The sequence below is a fragment of the Theobroma cacao genome, chromosome 8 (assembly GCF_053813885.1).
Source record: "Theobroma cacao isolate CCN51 chromosome 8, ASM5381388v1, whole genome shotgun sequence".
NCBI classification, from domain to species: domain Eukaryota; kingdom Viridiplantae; phylum Streptophyta; class Magnoliopsida; order Malvales; family Malvaceae; genus Theobroma; species Theobroma cacao.
In genome coordinates, this window is record NC_142646.1 from 27,478,306 (window position 1) to 27,498,848 (window position 20,543).

The window sequence follows — 20,543 nt, forward strand, 5'->3', positions numbered from 1 at the left end:
GCACAGAAAAGCTCATTAAGAGGCAAAATGTTATTATCCATGACCGTGAGCCAGATGTGCTTTTGTGTTGGATGTGTTGTTAGTACGTTTACGGATTTTACATTTGTAAAAGATGGAGATAGATCTTGAATATATAACCTAACCTAAACGTTGCACAATTAGGTGGTTAGAATAAAATAGTTATTAACACTTATTACGAATTTATATTGTCCATTCAAAAGACATATTATTAAATAAAATAAAAATTTTATTTATAAACTCAAAATTAATCTCATTTCTTAGTGATTTGTAATTCGTGATAGAAGCATGTGTCCTGACATACTATATTGGATTTAGAGCAAGATAAAATGATCCTTTATGAGAAAGGCTTTTTCAGGAAGGCTATCATGTTATTTAAAATTCTACTATCAAATATGTTCATAAACATCTTATTTAAACGAATTTGCTTCCAATTTTCTTTTTCTTTTTCATTATAATAATTGAACCTCAATCCACAAACCAAAGACCTTTTTGTTTATCAGCAACAGTTGGGCATTATTATCAAAACACGAAGCACAATTCATCAACATAATAACTCCACCCTTGATACTTCTCCTAGCTTTAAAATCAACATAATTAAAGTTAAAAAGAACAAATTTAAAGCCAATGCCATTGAATTTGTTCAGCTGATTCATCATGGCTATCACTCAGCTGATTCAAGATTGTGGCCGCGCCGGCCGACAAAGTCCTGGGATCTGCAACATAATACAACTGTAAATAAAGGTATCCAACAATGCAATAGGAAAAAAGAACAAAAAAACAAAAAAAAGAAATGTAAGTGATGATTAAATTCATGAAGAAATTTTCTTGAAATCAATAATGCCTTTCCTTGTTCCTGAAATATGCAGCACGTTAGATAGAGCATTAAGGATTGTCTTGTTCTAAGATACGGATTCCTAAAACATATGGTTTGTATCCTTAGACAAAATGAAATGAGTTAGAAATTTCCATGACAGGATTGTAAGTGGTCAGAGTGTTAGTGAATTATGATCATTAACATTTCGGTGTCCGAGTCAATCAAAACCTTTAAATAATAAAAAATAGTGGAGTAGAAGTAAAGAAAATCTTCTCCCAAACAATCTACAATCATCTTTGGCAACAAAATACTAACCTCGACTCCATGAGGGCCAATGCGGTTACGAGATATAAAATTGAGTATCAACATTGCAAATTCATCGGGCGCATCTTCCTACATTTTTGTAACATTTAGAAGTTGCAATTTAGAAAATAAATAAATATGGGGAAAAGAACACGCAAGGCAATATAACTGATGAACCTGTATAGCATGTCCTGTATGTCTGACAACCACCATTTGAAACTTGCCTTGCATTTGACCAATTGTGAGAGCTCTATAACAAAACAACGCAGAGAAGTTCGCAGAATGTCAACTAGGACCAAAACAATCAATCTTATGATGATGCAAGATCAAGATTGACCAAAATTGTTGCGAATTTATCATGTTATGCTGATTACTTTAGTAATATAACCATGTAAATTTGAAACACAAAGAAGCTCAACATTATTGGTTATAGTCTCATCAACACATGGTCACAAGTCGCAACATATTGTCCAGAACACATTACATACAAGCTGCAACATATTGTAAAAAAAGAAAAATTAAAATCATTATAAATCTCTTGTGGTATCCTTGCCAATCTCATATCCTATTCCTCAAGAATCTTCATACATACATGTCTATATTTCGTTACACTAGTGTCTTACATTCAAGCCCAACACCAAAGAATTAGAAAAACTTTTGTTAAATATCATTCAAGAATAATATTAGACAAAACTGTTACTATTATACCATCTTCAGAAAAGATAACAGGCCTGCTTTTCACTTTTAGTAAGACTAGTTCAAAGGCCAGATAATGTAGAAATTGATCATGGTTGATATCAATCTCACCCCTCCAAGCATTTCAGCCAGAGAGCTTCAACACAAACTGCAGAAAATTTTCAGACAGATCCCAGAGGTCATGCTACTCATCATACCAGGTCACAGGCCAAAATGCCATGTTTGTGAAGGCAATGTAAGTGCAGCTCCAGGCCGCTGAATGTGCAGAGAACATATTAATTGACATGTTTTTGCCTCATGAGTATTTAGTTTGTCTCATAATAAAAGATATAACATAAAATTCATATAGGTGATGATCTATTTATGATAGTAAACAAACAATTTGGTATTAAAATAAAAAGGGAAACATAAGCAAATCAAATAGGCAGCATTAGAGATCCAATGGACGCTACCTGTCCAGTCTGTCTGTTCCAGCTAATAACAAGAGCTTTGGAACAGGACAAGATAGAAATTTTTCTGAAAGGCCTTCATACCTGCAAGACAGTTAGCAAAATTAAAATGGAAATATTAAAGCCGGCAGTACCGTAAGAACTCGAATCTTCATTTGAAAGAATTTTACCACTTGAATGTTTAAAAGGAATAAAAAATCAAAAGACCAGCAGCAATTAAGACTGGTTTCATTATTCTGCAATCAGAACTGCCATTGCAGATGAACCTTGAGAATATGTCACAGCTTTCAGTTCTCAAACAATTACTACAAGCAAAATAAGTTGACCATACAGTTCAGTTGGGAGTTTTTCTCTCTTTTCTTATGCAGACCAAAAAACTAGTAAGGACCTCTTTATTTTCATCGAAATGGTTATCCAGAACATGGTTCATGAATATGGTTCATCCATGCATCTGGCTATGTATGATGCAATTTCTCTTTCTGTAATAAATTCAAAAAGTTGTATGTAAATGTAAATATTGATACTTTTCATTCAAATATAATCAATTTCTTCACAAAGATCTCCTGTGAATGAAAAGTTTGAATGTGTTTGAATGAAAAGTTTTGGTGTCCTATACAAACCTGGACACCGGTGAAGAAAACTTGTAATCCTACTTCCAAGAATTCTTTGGCATTCATGCTCCATAGCCTGTAATCCTTCATCACCGATGGTAGTGTCCAGGTTTGTATCGGACACCGACCAACAGGGGTACACGGCGTATCGATGCTTCATAGCCTGTAATCCTACTTCCAAGAAAACTTTGGCATTCAAGTTTTTTAAACTAGAATACCTAAATGCAGATATTATGTCTCTATAATTTTGACAGCAGGATTCTCTAAGCCACAATTTATTAAATTGTTGTTTGGAACCAAAACAAACATTTTTACACTCATTAGAGGCGGTAAAAGATTAGTCAACTAAATCAACTCCAACCTACCCATGATCCAAATTAGCAGAAAAAATCCGGACCTGACATCCACTTATAGAATAAAAGTGGCAAAATTTGATTCAAACCCAAAACACAACCCAACTCGTACTACCTTGAATTGACTAAAGTAATTAACGACCCAAACCTGAAATCACCAGAAAAGTACAAAAGCTTATTTGATCTGAACCTTAAATAACCCAGACCCAACCTACCCAACATGACCTTTTCCTTAACTACAATTCATTACCAGTTTACAATGGTAGACTTCCAAAACTACAATTACAGTCAGTATAAAACAGAACAACAAAAGGTCCAGAAATAAGTTGTTACAAGCACAGTGTCACAGGAAGAAGTTTAGTTTTTGACAGATTCCAGGATAGAATTCAGTAAATTTACAAGAGGACAAAAATCTTTTGATTCACATTTCCATTGTGTAAACTTTCAAGATATCCTTATCCCTAGATGATATCATATTAAAAAAAAAAAACGCACAGAACCAATCATATGGAGGATGGCAAATAAAATAAAGATCTGCTCATAGAAGCACACATATCCTAATAATTAAATTATTTTCCCAATAACCAGTCAAAGAATAAATATAGAAGCAAACTCCCAAAACTTCAAGTCTTCATCACTTGAAATCAAACAGAAAATTAATTGCCTGAACATGAAAGGACTTGTTCTTCCGGCACATTATATATAGTGGCTGCCCGCCACCCGTAAGAAGCCAGGAAAATTCCTATAATAAATTTGTAAGCCACTAGAATGAGCAACTCGCTTGAAGGTAAACAGCAATCCCAGACCTATAAAAAAAAGGACAAACCTACAAGCTAGTTGCAGACTTACTTTAACCATAAGCATGATTTCAGATCATCAGAAGCAGCTTGAACAAAATATATACACATGAAACCTGTAACAACTCTTAAAATGATGGGTTTAATATAAATACTTGACAAACAACCTGGAAAAATTGCATGTCTTGATGCAATATCCAAACTAATAAATCATTAAATTGTATCCAAGCAGGTGGCAGAAAGCACCAATTTGTAGTTAAGACATTTACAATGAATACTAAGGTTTAAGTTGGAATATCCATAACAACATTAGACCTCATCATTATTAAACAGTTTTCTAAGGAATTAATAATAAAACTTTACTCACCAGCCTCTCCAATATTGTTCAGTTTCTTCCAACCGTGCTCTGTAGACATAACTATGGGCAAAAGTTAGAAATATTCCCTTTGGACTTGGAAATTTACACAATAACAATATATAATTAGATGATAGAAACACTTACCATTTCTTTGAATCATCATACTTTAAAGTGGTAGGAATGGATACACGTGCAGAGTCAATATTCCTTAATGAACCTCCTCTAACACTCCATTCAATCTACACAAGTTAATTTGCCATTAAAACACTAACTTCACCACAGAACAGAAGCTTGCTTGATGAAAATACAATTCAACTAAGCATATGTTCATATATATGTAACAAGTGATCTTGGTCTCGGTCCAATTAAATGGAAAGCAGTGCATTTTCCCTGGGTACTCACATCGAGGGACTAGCCTTTTAAACTAAGAAATAGGTTTGGTCTAAAGGGTTTTCTTTTCCTTTTTTTGTTAATAATATATAATATCACTGAATGCATTTTCTCTGAGTACTCGCATCTAACAACCAGCCTTTTAAATTAAGAAATAGGTTTGGTCTAAAGAGTTTTCTGTTGTTTTTTTAAAATAAATAATAGCACTCAATTATTGGAGCTAAGTCTACAATAAAAACCAAAAGTTTCTCTTAGCAATGTAAATCAACAGTGATTTAAACTTGATTTCAACCTTTTTGGAGGGCAAGAGCACCTATATTTCTCTATCTTTGGTTACTTCTATTCATTTTCATATTTTCTTCTCATATTATTCTTCTAAAGTCCAGCAAGCTAGCAGCTATTATCCACTGACTTGCTGGTATGAGCGCCATGCAGACCAGTCATCAAGGCAGCCCCTCAAGACAGAATTCCAATAAACTTCACTAGCACTGGTTACTTATTGCTTACACTTCTTTATACACAATGCTTCACAACCCTACTTTCCACGCATACTAATGGAGCTGAGAAGTTTTGACAGTGCCTAGTGGACGCTACTGGGCATCAGTCAGGTGGAAAGTCCACAGGGGCATTTGCAACCAATAAATACATGTAAACGTTATAGATCAAAGTCAATTCATCTTTTCTCAGTCAATATATCACCTGTGGATGTCTCACAAAAATCTTGATACTATACGTGATTAACGATAGTTGAACCATTCTAGAATCCACACATATGTCTGCATTCATATTTTATGTGAGAATGTATTATGAAGAAAATGTAAATTTGTATTTTTTAATTAAAGAATGTCTTAATTATCAATTACAAATTTTGACACTGTTATTCCAAGACCAGAATCCAGAAACCTATAACCAAATTTCTCAGAAAGCAGTCAATAAACTGTATTCCATCTATGTCAACTTTTCCTACTATTTATTTTCAAAAAAAAAAAAACAAAACTAAAATTTTAATATCTTAATTTTTAATTCTAATTTGGATTGTCTCACATGCATTGCACATATCAACTGGCTAGTTGTAATTGTATCAATCAAAAAATCTACTGACCATTCATCTTCTTTTATATCAAAATCAAATTATAACAGACAGAAATCCAAAAAATAAACCACATAGCAACTGTTCCTAGGATTTTAAATGAGTTTCAGTTTTTATTTCAGTTCCAAGTCTCAAAAGACTACCTTTGAGGCAGATGTCATAATACCAGACAAAAGAAATGGGAAGAACAGGTTTCCAGGTTTAGCAGGCCTGGTGCAATGCAGGTTAAAGAGAATATTTGTTTAAAATCACGAGTTTGTAGATCTTAAATTCCTAGAGATTCCTTTAAACTGATATTAATTGAAGAGTAAAAGAACAATTGGCCTAGTACACTTTGGCACAACCATGTGAAAAAGATACAAGCCCAGAAGATAATCAGCCAGGTCACAGTCTCCCCTCACAGTTTACAGCAGTGAATTCAGGGTTCAACAGCTCAAAGATTTGAAGGGGCTTGTCAAATCCTTGTCCAGTAGCATTGTCTTGAATCTTGATGGATCATTAGTTTGTCCTAAAGCATTACTGTTACCTCATTTATTTTAACCTACAAAATTCTAACTTCAGGAATTATATAATTATTGAAAGTAGTTTATAACTACATTACATGTACTCTTAGCTGCCTTGAAAGTTTCCATATCCACTCAACTTCAACTATTAAGCCTAATGCCTCCAGAAAAGCAATAATAGAATAAAAAAATAAGAGTGCAAATACACACCCACCACATAAACACACACATATATGCTTGAAACATAGTGCATTTACTTATCCAAAGAAAAAAAGAAGAGACAGTTGATTCAACATGTCAATAAACAGAAAAAAGGGCGGTCACAAGGAAACATATTTACCGCTTTCTCAATGCTTGAAAAGTGCTGCATTCTGTTTGAAAGGATTTTCTGCATGTGCATTAATGATGCCATAGCTGTTCCCTGAAGTGAGCATGTTTGGTTTCAATACATTACTTTACTAGCAAGCAAACCATTAAAAGATAATGTCAAGACGCTTTTTTAAGGGAACCAACCTCTACAACATCCACAACCACCAAACCAGCTAAACTACGCAATGTTTTCTTTGCAGCAACGTGCACAGCCACTGAGCCTCCCATGCTGCGTGCCAATGACATAAGATGATCAATCAGACATTTAATCATTTAGGGCACATTGATGGTATTTTTTCCATTTTCATTCTTTACAAGGAATATATAAAACTTAAATAGGTTTTTCATTTTTCTATTTTGACTATGTGAACTAAATCACCCAAAAAACCAATAGCCATGTCATGGGAATATGCCATAAAAATATAGTGACCGTCAGCAACGAAATAGTTATTCAGCATAATTACATGTGTGCTCCAACTACAAAGTTAAATTGGCAACTTAAATTATTCTGCATTACAAATTGATTGACAAAGGTGAAGTTTATCTAAGAAACAATCTGAAACCTCTTCATTCTCTGACTCCCATGACCCCACATTACAGAGTCGGTCAGGATAAGATAAATATATTAATTAGATCTAAAAATATATATTATTTGCAAAAATAAAGAAATTATGGATGCATATATCATTTTCACATTGAACCGCTATCATAGCTATCACTGCGGTCATAAAAATGCACACACATCAGCAAGCACATACACACAGAAGAGAAACAAGAAGAAGAAAAAAGCATGCCTAGCCATTTGGCACTTTGGCACGTTTCATTATTGAATAGTGCTCTAGAAAGGGTGAGCACCTTTCTTTAGTTGCTTTTCCTCTGGAAAATGAATTACGTACAGGTATACAGTACAAAACTCTTTGAAAAACACTAAAATAAAAGAAGAGCACAACCTGTGGCCAACAAGCACAATTGCAGGAGGAGAATCTCCATACAATGCCTTCAAAACAGCAAAAACATCATTGCACATAGTCTGCACATGTAAGATATCTTTTAGTTCCATGGATGTATGCAACATTAGAATGAAAATTTTCATGACCAAACAATTAAAACACTTGACCGAAGAAAGAAATCCTTCTTTACTTCTATTTCTATGCTTAAAAAATGTGTACCTCAATAGATAGGTCAAGATCATTTTCTGTGGACGACTTTCCATGTCCTCTAAGGTCCATGGCAACTATTCGAGCTTTTTCCTTAATTTTACTAGCCGACAAAGCAAATGAGAGCCTGGAATACCAAGTTAGACAACTCATTTTTATTAGAAATTCAATTTAGAATGAGAGCCTGGAATACCAAGTTAGACAACTCATTTTTATCAGAAATTCAATTTAGAAAAAAAGTATAGACAAAAAAAATCTGCATAAATGGAAAATTCTTATTAGATTGAATTCCAAGGAGATAATGCCAATAAAGCTAAAATACACATCCAGATTAGTTAACAATTGAATATAAGGAGCATTATTCAATGAAACATAAGGATAAATCAATGGGGACTATCTTCTGTGAAGCTAGTCTCTAACTTAAATTAAAATCATGCCCATTTGAATCAACTATAACATGTCCTAGGACATTTCCTCAAAGCAGTATTGCAATCATTTTACTTCAGGAAAAGAGGGGGAGAGTGTGGAGAGAGTTAACCAAACTTTGACTCTTAAGGTAATTTGAACGAGCATGGAACTGTTAAACTCTTTAACATAAGACAGTAAAACAACAGTTATAAGATACTATGCATACAGTAAAAATGTTCCCTAGCCGAAAATAGCGAAATCTTTAATAGTTGAAATGAAAATCTGCATATGGAATTAAATTTTGACTGAAACATCTATAGGAGAAGAAGGTCCCTGCTATTCTGTGTGAGTGTCCAAGCCATTAATGATTAACATTACATGTTGGAAAGGCAAATAGGTACACGGCAATTGACACTTCTTGTCTTTAAGAGCAACCCAAATGATACAAAGCCACATTCCCACATCAAGGGCATTAGTCCAGATTGAGGGCACAAGTTCAAATGATGATAGCACATACAAAGAGAGACTGTTTGAGGATCATCATTTGGAGAGAGCACAATAACTCCAGATGGCACCTAGATTAATCACTTTAATATATATATATATATATATATATATATATATATATATATATATATCACAGTTTACAGCCATGGAAGGAAATAGATTGGAGGAGGATTTCTCAGGTTACTTTGATTGAAACAAGTAGAGGTTACTGCCCATACCAATATTTATTTATTTGTTTCTCAATTACCTGATAAAAAAATATATCAGAAGTACATTCTCAAATTTCAAGATCTATCATGACTAAACTCAGGCTCATATCCAATGGATCAATTGCTCAAAAGCAAGGATGGAGAGGATGCTTAGGAATCCAATGATTGTGTTCCCCATTCACCAAAAGTTATTGTTCAATGTACTAAAGTAATATTATAGTAATAGTTTGGATATATTATAGCACAACACATAATGCAGCAGCATTCACATTAATGTTCATCATACTGTACACTATTTAGGGGTTCCTTTGGGCAGATGGCATTAGAAATTATTCAAAGTTAAGCATTCAAGTTCCTCTACAAAATTTAGAGTTTTTAGGAAACTTTGGACAGTTGACATTAAAACTTTTTAAAGGAGGGAAGAGGATTTCTTCTCTTTTTGCGGTAGAAGGGAGAGTACTAAGACGTAACTTGAGATCTCTACAAAAACCCCACACCTTAAAACTTCAGCCAAGCCCAATTGACTTCTTATCAAGGTTTTGATGCTATATAAAGTACTTTTAGATAGCATCATGTATCATTTTCAATATCTTCACATTGATTTCCATGCCTATGGTGATCTTTGTATCATTGTCTTTAGTATGATTATGATATTTATTCAAATATCATATGGTTGTTGCTTTTACTACTTTTTGTTTCTGAAAGGAAAAGGCCAAAAACATGTTTAGCTACAAAGGCAAAAATGATAGGTTTGGAAAATTACCAAAATGCATAATTTTACTATTACATCAACTAATTTGTTGTAATTGGTGTTACATTTCAATCTTTTGATAATTTCTTTACTCAATTATGAGTTTTTTTTCACCATTTGATTTTACTTTATAGCAATTTTTTCAAACGTAAGAAGCAAATAGCAAAAGCAACAACCCTTGCCAAGTCTTAATATTCATAAATCGCTGGTAACAAAAATAAAATTATTGTTTTTTATATCAAAGCAAAATCAATGGTCATTTAGTATAAAATTCCCAAAATATCCCCATAATAACAGTTTAAAAAATGTAATAATCTCAATCTGTATTTAAAGAACAATTTGCAAAATACAATTCCATTTCTAAGTTATTGTGTTGTTAACCATATTATCCTGATAAATCAAACAAACCACAAGACTTAGAATGAGAAAATTAAGTTAAAACAGTTAAAATGATGCTAAATTGGCTAAAAAACCAAACAAAAAAAAAAGAGAGAAAAAAGTGAAAAAACAGCAGTTGCAATGTGTTTAGAAATGGGTCGTAAAGATAATTTTGAAAGTGTCAAGGATGGCTACATACAAAGGACTGAAATTTTATGAAGGAAGCAAACATGTTGAATGCACAGTAAACTAAGAAATTTGAATGCATATCACCAAAGCTCGGTGAAAAAAGTATCTCATTTTTTAGATAAAATTTGCATCTCTCAAATGTAGTGATCTAATTCTCCGCAACAATTTAAGATCATTGCCACGTAGGACCACCAACTTTTACCAAGTACAAGGATCTAAGGACTGTGACAGACCACCTTGAACTTTGAGCAAATCACCCCATATGAAATCCCACCTAACTGATGTAATTAAGGAAGTTCAATCTAATTACCAGAACACCAACCTTTAGATGTATATTGGATCTCTATTTTTCTCTCTGTTATTTAATGTCTCTAATTCCCTTTACACTTAAATTCCAATACGGATGTATTCCACTGTTGAAAACAACAGTTTTGAATCATATTCACCTGGTTTGTTGTGGATACAGTGAAATGGTTTGTGGAATAGTAGGCCACATTCAAATGTTTTAACAATGAATTGCCAATATCACAAAATCAACTACGTCACCCTTGCACACCACCTTCCAAATCTAACCTTATTTTGACTATATTCTCAAGTCAGAGAACAAATAAAGGTCCCAAAGTGTCAAAAACTATATTTTTTACTTTAACTACTATTTTAACAGTTTACCACATGAATTGCAGCATTCGCACACCCACATAGATTGCAATTACTTATCAGGATATAACCTTGCTAAGTGCCATCAATCATCCTAAGTATAAAGGGTTAACAACCCATGGTCAAAGTCTGATACAATTACATTTTCTACTGCTTTCAGAAGCAAGCTTCATGAATTAGAAACATGTACAGAAAAAACATATATATATAGGCTGATCAAACATACCCAGAGTAGCCACCCCCGTGTAGACAAAAAATAACTGGTCCTTCTGTTCCTGTCATATATAAATGAAAGACCTAAAATGATAAAGCACATTAGAAGTAAATAGTTATTGAAAATGGAAATTATTGTGCCATGGAACTGCCAAAACAATGAACACTAACATCATTTGAGTCTGGTATGCAGATATCTTCCTCTCGATCAAAATAGCCCGACCAATCCAAAGGTGAGTATTTTTGAGAAAAACCCCTACAACAACATTTATTTAAAAAAATCAAAGGCCTGAATAAGCAACACAGAAAATGTAAATTAGAACCAAAAATTCAGAACAGAATCTAGCCAAAAAAGTTTATCTCTACCAACTCAAATTATGAGCAGAATAGAAATGCCATCCAGAAGACCAGAAAGAAGATTAAAAATTAAAGGAAAATTAAATGTCAATGTCTCGTTCTTACTTTTTATAAGTTTGTTATATAATTTGTTCGAAGCACTCTCACATATGAAATCAGAGGAGAAAACTTCGAGGAGAAGAGGGGGATGGTAGGGGAACACACACACACAGAGAGAGAGAGAGAGAGAGAGAAAGGAAGATTCCTTTCTTTGAGTATCTGTTTCTTCTGGGAGTTGACGTTTCGAACTGGGGAATTATATTTTGAAAGAAATAAGAAACTAAACTTATTCCCAAGATATGCCAAGTAAGATAGCAGGAATCAAAAGCAACATTTGATGATAGAGAAAGGCAGATAGAAAATTAATCCATGAACAAATAACTTAATCACTGACATCTCTATCACAATAATTGCATGAAAATGTTTTTCTCTTGACCTAAGAAAAACTGGTTGGAAATAATTTAACAAAGACATAGCCGAACAAGCAATGGCATGCATCAAACAAGAGTGCATCCATACCTCTTTTGAATGAAAAGATCATCAACGTCTCCTCTCATTCTTGGCTTCTCAAAGCCAATGAATTGCTTTGTCAGCATCAAAACAAAATTTAATGATGAATAACACATTGCATGAAAAGGATTGTCGTAGTTACCGACTTCATAAGCAAAACAAAGGACAGGGAGCTCGATCTTGTGACTTCTCTTTAAAGGTGAGGTCTGGGTGTGGGTACCTATTAAGTTATATTATGCCTTTGATAACAAAGTCCGTCACTCTTTTTGAACAAAACTTTGCAAAATGCTAATTTCTTGTATAGGTAATAGCACGAAAAGCAAAAACCTTTTCATCCTTCATTTCCCATTTTCCAAAAATTATAATTATTCGTCACTTTTTGAAAATGCCCTACCTTCCAATAATTCTATAATATAACAAAAAAAGTTATAAGGAAAATTCTGAGAAAGCTCAGACCTTTCGTCATTTTCATTTTTCCTCTTGAAATTCTGGTTTCCTTTAAAATTTAGCACACAATGAAAACCCAAGCGAAAATTATGCAGTAATAGATAAACATAAACTAAAGTTAAGCAAGCAATGATCGGAAAACATGAAAGAACAGAACAGAGCATCAAAGTTGCATGAAAGGAATGGAATGAGAGAGCGAGAAAGAATCTAAACGAGCAAGTTCGATAACTCACTGAGTTGGAGGGCGATCAGGGACGGAGGCGAAGGCAGAAACAACCGGTTTGCTCTCTTGTTGTTGTTGGTGCAGTTGCTCTTCGAGGGTCTCCTCGGGGACTGAACCCAGGTTCGATGAATCCATTTTTTCTTGCTTAATCGAATTCTATTTCTCACTTTCACTACCAAAATTCAAACTCCTTTATGAGAAACGGAACAGACTGTGTACGTAAGTATACAATTTCCGATTTCCCGATTCACGATCAAAAGTGCTTGATGAGTACAAAGCTCCAAATTTAACCAGAATCAAGTGAACAAATGCAAAGCCCAACGGCCCAAAAGGAAACAAACCAAATATCTTCTGCTCAGACTCAGACTTCAGTAACAGTTGCTTGGGCTGAGTTATCATGGGTCCAAATTTAAAACCAACCTCACTTAATTTAAAAATCTGAAAATAAAATTTAAATAAGTCTACAAATTATGAATATATATTTTAAATCTAAAAAATATACCTGATAAATAGTAAAAGATTCATGTTTATATTGTCAAAACTCACTCATTTCTTATTGATATAAAATCCTTGACATAAATTTTCTTTTTATCTCAAAAGGAAATTCTATTTTTTTATAATTTAATATTTATTTAATGGTCAAAAGACCTATCTAGTTCTTATACTCTTCAATTTTGCTCAATTTAGTCTCTATACTCATGCCACGTGGCATGCCACATCATCATTTCAATACCATATCATCAAAACGTTAAACGTCGAAGCTAATGTCAACGATAAAGTCAGAGCTAACATCAGCAATGAGGTTATCCTTTAATGGTAAAATTGGATGCTGTTAGGGGAAAGGATTAAATTGACGTAAATTTCAAAATCAAAAAACTAAATTGCTTTAATTTTGAGTATAAGGATTAAATTAAACAAAATTAAAAAATATAAGGACCGTATACGTCTTTTGACCATTATTTAATACTTGAGTAAATTTTACCAAATTCTTCCAAGTATTAAAATACTCGTTATTATTGATTTTTTTGATTAAATTATACGATTAGATTCTAAGAACTAGGGTCCAATTTTGATTTGTTTTTTTTCCGATAGCGGTGAGGCAGTGACAATGGTTGTTAATGGAGCAAGCCAACTTAGAAAGATCAAAATTTTAAACCGTTATTTATTTAAATTTGAGCTTTTTTTCGATAAAACTATATGTCTAGTTTTATGCTTCATATTTGTTTTTCAAAATTTGAAATTGTGATGATTTCGTAATATTGAAAAAAGTAACGATTAAAATGAAAGTATCATGTCCACGAGAAAATACGTCACCTTAATCAAATGTCACATGAAAATAAATACGAAAGAAAATTTCAAAACCACTTACGATTAAATTGATATTATTAATGGTTAAAAAATATATAAACTTAATTTTAATAAATTGATACACAAAAACAAAAAATAATTGTATAATTTATTATTATTGTTTAAGCATTCCTTTACCTCAACCTCTATCAAATTTACATTAATCCATAAGAGATTTTCACAATTTATTGTAAAGAAAATATTGCTCTCATGAACATCAATTTATAATATTGTCAATGAAAATAATAAGTATCAACTTTTAAATCCAACAAAAAAAAAATATATCTTAAGGAGAAAACTAACAATCTCCAAATTACAAATTAATGAATTAGAATTACAAAGAGTGGAAGAGATCATAAGGAAAATATGAAGGTAGGACTGTAATTATCCACGCAAGAGATTAGTGGAAGGAAGAAATGATCATTAGCAACGCGCTCACTGAAAAACCACGTTGGCTCTTTGATTTCGTCCTGCAATGTTCATATTCATATGCCAAAAGCATGCACAAATTTACTTTTACAGTTCCATGATCATTGATCCAATTAGCAAACAGATGGCAACCCACAAACTTTAGACTTTGGTGCAAAGCCAGGTTCCATAAGAGCTTCAATAATTTCATTTCCACCTTCTATGGAACACTACATGAGCATAAACCAACAGTGTACAATTGCATGAAAACGTAGAACTCACGCCTCAATCGATAGATAACCCAAAACTGGCATCAACAACTTTAATCTAACACAAAAGGAGAGCTATAATTACATGCATAGTATTAAGAATATTATACCTTTTGTCTTTAGAGTCGAAATTATCAAGGCACAATTTCAATCCTCTACACCAAACTCAAGTTGCTGCGAACCACAAATTATCTAATTATACAACCTCCAATGGTAATCCATGCAAATGGCAATTGCAAATAACTCTAAAGGAAATTTGGCTTATACTTGCAGAATCTAGTATTAGTTAAGAGAGAGACAATCAGACCTTTTCTTTTTACTAAAAGAAATCAAAACACAGTCAAGATCCGAGAGGAACATCAATTGACAACAAGGAGACTAATTTTCCAGGCTAAATACAATTCACAAACCAAGATAATATGGTTGTTCTTAACAAGATAAATGTTGTTTATAAATAGCATTTTTCCTTTTAGGATTTAGGATAATGTGAGCAATCTTTAAAATATGTAAAAGGTAAGAGTTTGAGGTATTCAAATAAGGAATAGATGAAAGGACTTGTGGCCAAGTTAAGACTTGATTGAATTGCCCTATGAAGTCTTCTATTCTTCTTTATAGCTCCGTTTTTTCATGGACTAGACACCTTTTGTAGATCTTCAAAATAAACAAAATGCACTAGGATATCTATAGCAATTTCAGATCCAAAACGTTCTATAACCTTAATCAAATTAACTAGGATACTGATAAATGTATATCTCTTAAAAGAATGAATTAACTCGAAATTGATAAACATGTCAAACACAGGAAGAAGTCCATTCAAACAATTTAAATTTCACCATCATTAAGGATACTTTTATTTCTTCTCTCATTAATTTGTACAGAATTCATCAAGAGTTCTTCACCAAAATTAAAAATCAATCCCAAAAATAGTTCATGACAAAGAACATAAAATAGCATGCCCTTGAATTGCAAGGTGATAATATTTACATTTTGCTAACTCAGATACTTAGAGATTTATCATGAAAAATAGAAATCAAGAAAGTTAAACAACCAACCTTTTCATAGCTACTCTATTGATTTTTCTTCAATCTCGAAGTTGAGGATGATGATTTAAAGTCAGGATTCGAAGTTCTGATAATGAATAAAAGTGTTTCAAGCAGCATACCAAGAACCAATCCTAGAATACCTCCAGCGGCATTCTGAGAATAAAAAACCAAGCATCACCAAATTCAGTACAAAATAATTAAAAGCACCCAGACAGCTATTTATAAATTTGAGGATGGGATTTTGAAGATACCATGGTAGAATTGTGGTTAAACAATGCTCTGAATGCAAAATATCCGCCCAAATACCCAGTAAACATTATCAGTGCAACATGTAAACCTGTTTGTGCATACATCATCGAAAGCATAAATGTGAGAAAAGATCTTGCAATTGGGAAAAAACATATTATTTAAACCTCCTTTTCTTACTGTTTGATCGTTCTTTTTTCTACTTACAATTTATTTTCAGAAATCAAAAGGCAAAATATTCTCAAAGAATACTACTAACCAAAGCCAAGCTGATCCTTATAATTAGAGAAAGGTTCATTCAAATCCTTCTTCGGCGTGATATCTTTAACAAGGTCTTCATACTCTTTCCTCTCCGCTATTTCTTTAAGCTTCCTTAATCTTTGCTTCAATTCTTCGCTCTATCGATTCAAACAAAAAAAACAACACCACCAACTTAATTTCACGGTTAATAAGAAAATGCAACCAAAAACATACCTAGAAAGTTGAAAACTAAATCATGATTCATTTACCTTCTCTCTCAGTTTAGGGCTGGTGAAAACAAAATCAGATCCGGAGAACAATGAAATCAATTTGGGTCTTGTGCCAACATCTGACCCGATCCATATACTTCGGATCGGCTTGTACGGTGCATTGGTTCGTGAGGAAAGAGTGAGAGCGAGTTGTCGAAACTCTTGAGAAAGGCATGGATCATTTGACGCTGAGAGAAGAAACAAGCGAATGGATTCGGTCACGGTGATCACAAGTTCGGGCTGGCTCTGCGTGTCGCCGAAACTCATTCTTCTTAATTTGCTGCAAAGGAGAGGGAGGGAGAAGCGCCTCTGATATGGTAAAGCTTCCCGAAAAAGGAAAATTTTAAACAAATAAAAAGTCCAATCATAAACGGCACAGTTTTAACTAAGACGCATAAATTTAAACCAGATCAATGATCCGATCAAACCAAATGAAATTTCGATAAAAAACAAATCCGATCCCATTAGTCTATTCAGCGTATCAATCCTAAAAATTTGATCCAATCCAATCGATTTATTTAATTGATTCTCGGTTATAAAATTTTTTATCAAATCGACTAAAAAACTTAACTTAATATTATATATTATACACTTATATAAAATACATATTTACCATTTACTACTTACTTAGTTGCTATTAGAATTCATTTTATTATTTTTACTATGTTAAATTTTGAATATTAGAATTTCGAATTTAAAACTCTTAAATGTTAATTTTACGACTTACGTAAAAAGACAAACTCTTGCGATTATAAATATTAATTTTAAGATATTGATGTTGTTAATGTCAAATATTATGATTTATATGAGTCAAAGGGTAATTGTTATGTTTTTTTTATACTTAGATTATTAATATATTTTATAATTCTGAATGAGATTTATAAATTTCAATATCGCAATTTACAAAAGGCAAGAGTGACAATTTCTACTTTCTTTTAGTCCAAAGTCGAACTAATCAAATCAATTCGATTTTTGATCGATTCAATTCTCTTTTTAAATTTGGTTGGTTCAATCCTTTTTCAAAAAAATTAAATCCCTTTGATCCTTAATTATGACGAATTGAACCAACCAACCGATGAATTGTCCATCCCTAATTTTAATTTTACTTTAGAGAGGAAAAACCAGATAACAAAAGAAAATGGGAAGGAAGTGTTTGGGCTAGCCTAAGGCCCAAGTTAGCTAATTTGTGGTTAGTCAAGTATAAGCCCAACATTAATCTTATGCTGTAAAATAACATTTGATACATTAATGTATTATAAATTACATTTCATATTATATATTGTTATATTTAATATAAAACTAGAAAAATACTCGCGCTATGCAGCAGGTTTGAAAATTTTTATAAACACTTAGATGTTAAAAATTATGAGCTGGTGATAAAAATTGTAAAAGTTGTTATTGATATAATCCTGCTAATTAATATTTGACATGTGTACAATTTGTCAATAAATGCACAAAAACTATCCTAATATGTACAAAAATTGTTCTCATTCTCAATGAGCAGAATATTATCCTAAAAAAAAGACAATAACCCTACTAATTAATATTCAACATATCTACAAATAACATCTATTACAAAATGTTAAAAAAATTGTTCGTATAAATCAATGAGCAAGCTGTTTGAAAAACAGAACAAAAGTATTGCCCATGCATCAGCAAGATATGGGAGTTCTAGAGGTACATGATTCCCCTAGATGCCCTATTCAATATGGGGTTTTGGGATTTTTAAATTTACTGTAAAAATCTTAGCAGCCTAAGAAAACCTTTGATAGTAAGATAACAGTCAACAATATATCACAGAAAGCAAAGTGGCACATAGATCCATACATCATGTTAATTTATTTTGAAAGGAGAAGACTCAAAGAGCAGGACTAGCCAATTCTGGAAAATTACATGTACTATGTAATCATTTTTGTCAAGGAAACCTAAGTATGGTAGTCCCTGATCTAATACACCATCCACCATCAATATTACTTGTCTCTTAACCAATAACACAGCGACAATTAGGATAAAAGCCCTAAAGACTGAAAAAGCTATGTTGGTGGTGATGAAATAAATCTTAACAAAAAGGATGCCTCTTTTATTTTATTCCTAATTAGATTATCTATTAATTGTTGCTATTGAAGAGAGAAGCAATTACACAGTTAAACTAGCAAAGTAGAAATAAAGAAAACTGAAACCAAAATTTTTATGAAAAAGAGAATTTGAAAGCAGGAACCTTACTACAAAATCTTCTACACCAAGGTTTTGATACAATAGCTAATAGTAATGTCTAAGTCCAACCATTCACAGCATTAGCTTTACGCTAGTGTCATAGAAAGGTTTGGTTCATTCTCAGTGTGAATTGTAGAGAGGCAATAACAGTTTACTTGCACAACAGGTAACCAATCATAAATGTACTTAGTAATTTTTTAGCCTTCATACTGATCCAAGTGGCAATTATTTTACTTTACGCTCAAGGAATGTTCATTTTTCATACTTTTGGCATGTAGATTGCCCGCTGTCCAGGAACTTTCAAATTCAAGAAAGTTTGAGAACCATATAACTATTAGGTTATAAATGGGCAACTTTTGTGACTGTAAGTTCACCACTGGAGATTAGAAAATTTATTTTAGATCGGATACAAAATTTTAAAAGTTCTAGAAAGTGCACCTCTAAATTCCATTAGGATCCTCTGCAATTTTCAGTCAAATTCAAACATAGAACTATATAAAATGTTTGATAAAATATTTACAAACATATATGGTACATACTACGGGAACTAAAAACCATATGAACTTTAGAAAGTTTAAATCACATGTAAATAGAGCTAAACCGTAAAGTTTTAGCAGTGTTTTGAAGACAATGCCTGTGCTCTTATGTCCCAGTATATAATTAATTCAAACACTAATATATATAGATTTCCTTGCATCTAAAGCAACGCAGAAATAAAATTGACAACATGGAAATTTCAGACATATCAAGAAAATCCAAACAAAGCACAAAAGTGAGAAAACAGATAAAAAGAAAAAAAAGTCACAGTAGCAGATCTCAAGTTCCAAGTTGAATGATATCAATTGTTAGAGAAAAATCCAAAGGAAACATCACAGGTACTTCAACTAACTGATATGCTCCTAGTTTTTATTACTTTTGCTTAACATTTCAGTAAGTGCCAGCTATGGAATTCTTTTCTTTGCTTTTCCTACCATAAATCTTAACCAACATTGAAAGTTGAAAGACCCCAGTTCCCTGATCATGCAAACAGCTATATAATCAAAAACCCATTCAGGATTAAGAACCCTATATACGGTAGAGCGACAGTACCTTGAAATAAAAAAGAATGTAAACAGGGTAAATGACCCACAAAGCTCATTTTATAACCAAAGCTATGAATCAGCATAACAATGAATGTAAACGAAAATATTTCAATTGAACAGCCTTAGAGAATGGGTCGCTGAGTTGCAAAATTCATATGAACACAATCCCTTAGATTGCACAAACAGACAATAATAAGAAGAAGAAGTAAATCAAGGTCACCCTTTTGTTCACTCACCCGGTGCGTCTTCTAGTGTAAGAAGATAAAGAACACCAGTCAAACTTGCAAAAATGAAAACTTAAAAAAAAAAATCAGTAAAAGTCAATTTAAAAAAAAAAGGAGAAAAAGGAAGAAAACTGGTGTGAATGAGAGAAGTGGGTTTTGGGTTTTCTTAAAGAGAAAGGAGTGTTTGGGTAAAGGGTCTTTGAGTGTGAAAGAAGAGACAAAGAGAAAGTTCTAGATCGGACAAAAATTTCCAGTTTGGAAATGGGCACCAGTCTGCGCAAGCATGGCGAAAAGAGCGACTTGAGGAAGAAAGTAGAAAAACTGAAAAGTCGAAAATACCCTCCCCCAATGTTAAAATTTCAAAAACAGATGTCAAGGGTAGAAAAGATACTAGTTAGAATT

At 32.7% G+C, this 20,543-nt stretch overlaps 2 protein-coding genes across 8 annotated transcripts; both read right to left on the reverse strand.

Annotated features, from left to right (window-relative positions):
- Window positions 1-428: 428 nt before the first annotated feature.
- On the reverse strand, window positions 429-13,078 carry LOC18592887 (esterase/lipase/thioesterase family protein). Of its 3 annotated transcripts, none has more exons than XM_007019812.3 (13): window positions 12,810-13,075; window positions 11,395-11,479; window positions 11,237-11,307; window positions 7,924-8,038; window positions 7,705-7,784; window positions 6,899-6,983; window positions 6,726-6,806; window positions 4,547-4,641; window positions 4,412-4,462; window positions 2,287-2,367; window positions 1,316-1,388; window positions 1,151-1,228; window positions 429-734 (listed from the first exon to the last, which is right to left on the reverse strand). In XM_007019812.3, the coding sequence occupies exons 1-13, from the start codon at window positions 12,932-12,934 to the stop codon at window positions 696-698; spliced, it is 1,059 nt and encodes a 352-aa protein (XP_007019874.1). In that variant the 5' UTR covers window positions 12,935-13,075; the 3' UTR covers window positions 429-695. The 3 variants fall into 3 exon arrangements, 1 of the variants encoding a protein (XP_007019874.1); XR_001929122.2 differs by lacking the exon at window positions 429-734 and adding an exon at window positions 1,946-2,089 and having other exon boundaries at window positions 1,160-1,228; window positions 12,810-13,077; XR_001929123.2 differs by lacking the exons at window positions 429-734; window positions 1,151-1,228 and adding an exon at window positions 2,904-3,065 and having other exon boundaries at window positions 1,330-1,388; window positions 12,810-13,078.
- A 1,274-nt stretch (window positions 13,079-14,352) lies between these two features.
- On the reverse strand, window positions 14,353-20,422 carry LOC18592888 (ER-based factor for assembly of V-ATPase). Of its 5 annotated transcripts, none has more exons than XR_001929108.2 (6): window positions 16,622-17,060; window positions 16,372-16,510; window positions 16,118-16,203; window positions 15,876-16,019; window positions 14,934-14,997; window positions 14,353-14,784 (listed from the first exon to the last, which is right to left on the reverse strand). XR_001929108.2 is itself a non-coding variant. In XM_088808991.1 (6 exons), exons 2-5 carry the CDS (start codon window positions 16,886-16,888, stop codon window positions 15,891-15,893), a joined length of 621 nt encoding a protein of 206 aa, XP_088665117.1. In that variant the 5' UTR covers window positions 16,889-16,901; window positions 20,154-20,422; the 3' UTR covers window positions 14,353-14,881; window positions 15,876-15,890. The 5 variants fall into 5 exon arrangements, 4 of the variants coding, with proteins under 4 accessions (XP_088665117.1, XP_007019877.3, XP_007019879.3 ...); XM_088808991.1 differs by lacking the exon at window positions 14,934-14,997 and adding an exon at window positions 20,154-20,422 and having other exon boundaries at window positions 14,353-14,881; window positions 16,622-16,901; XM_007019815.3 differs by having other exon boundaries at window positions 14,353-14,997.
- Between the last annotated feature and the right edge of the window lie 121 nt (window positions 20,423-20,543).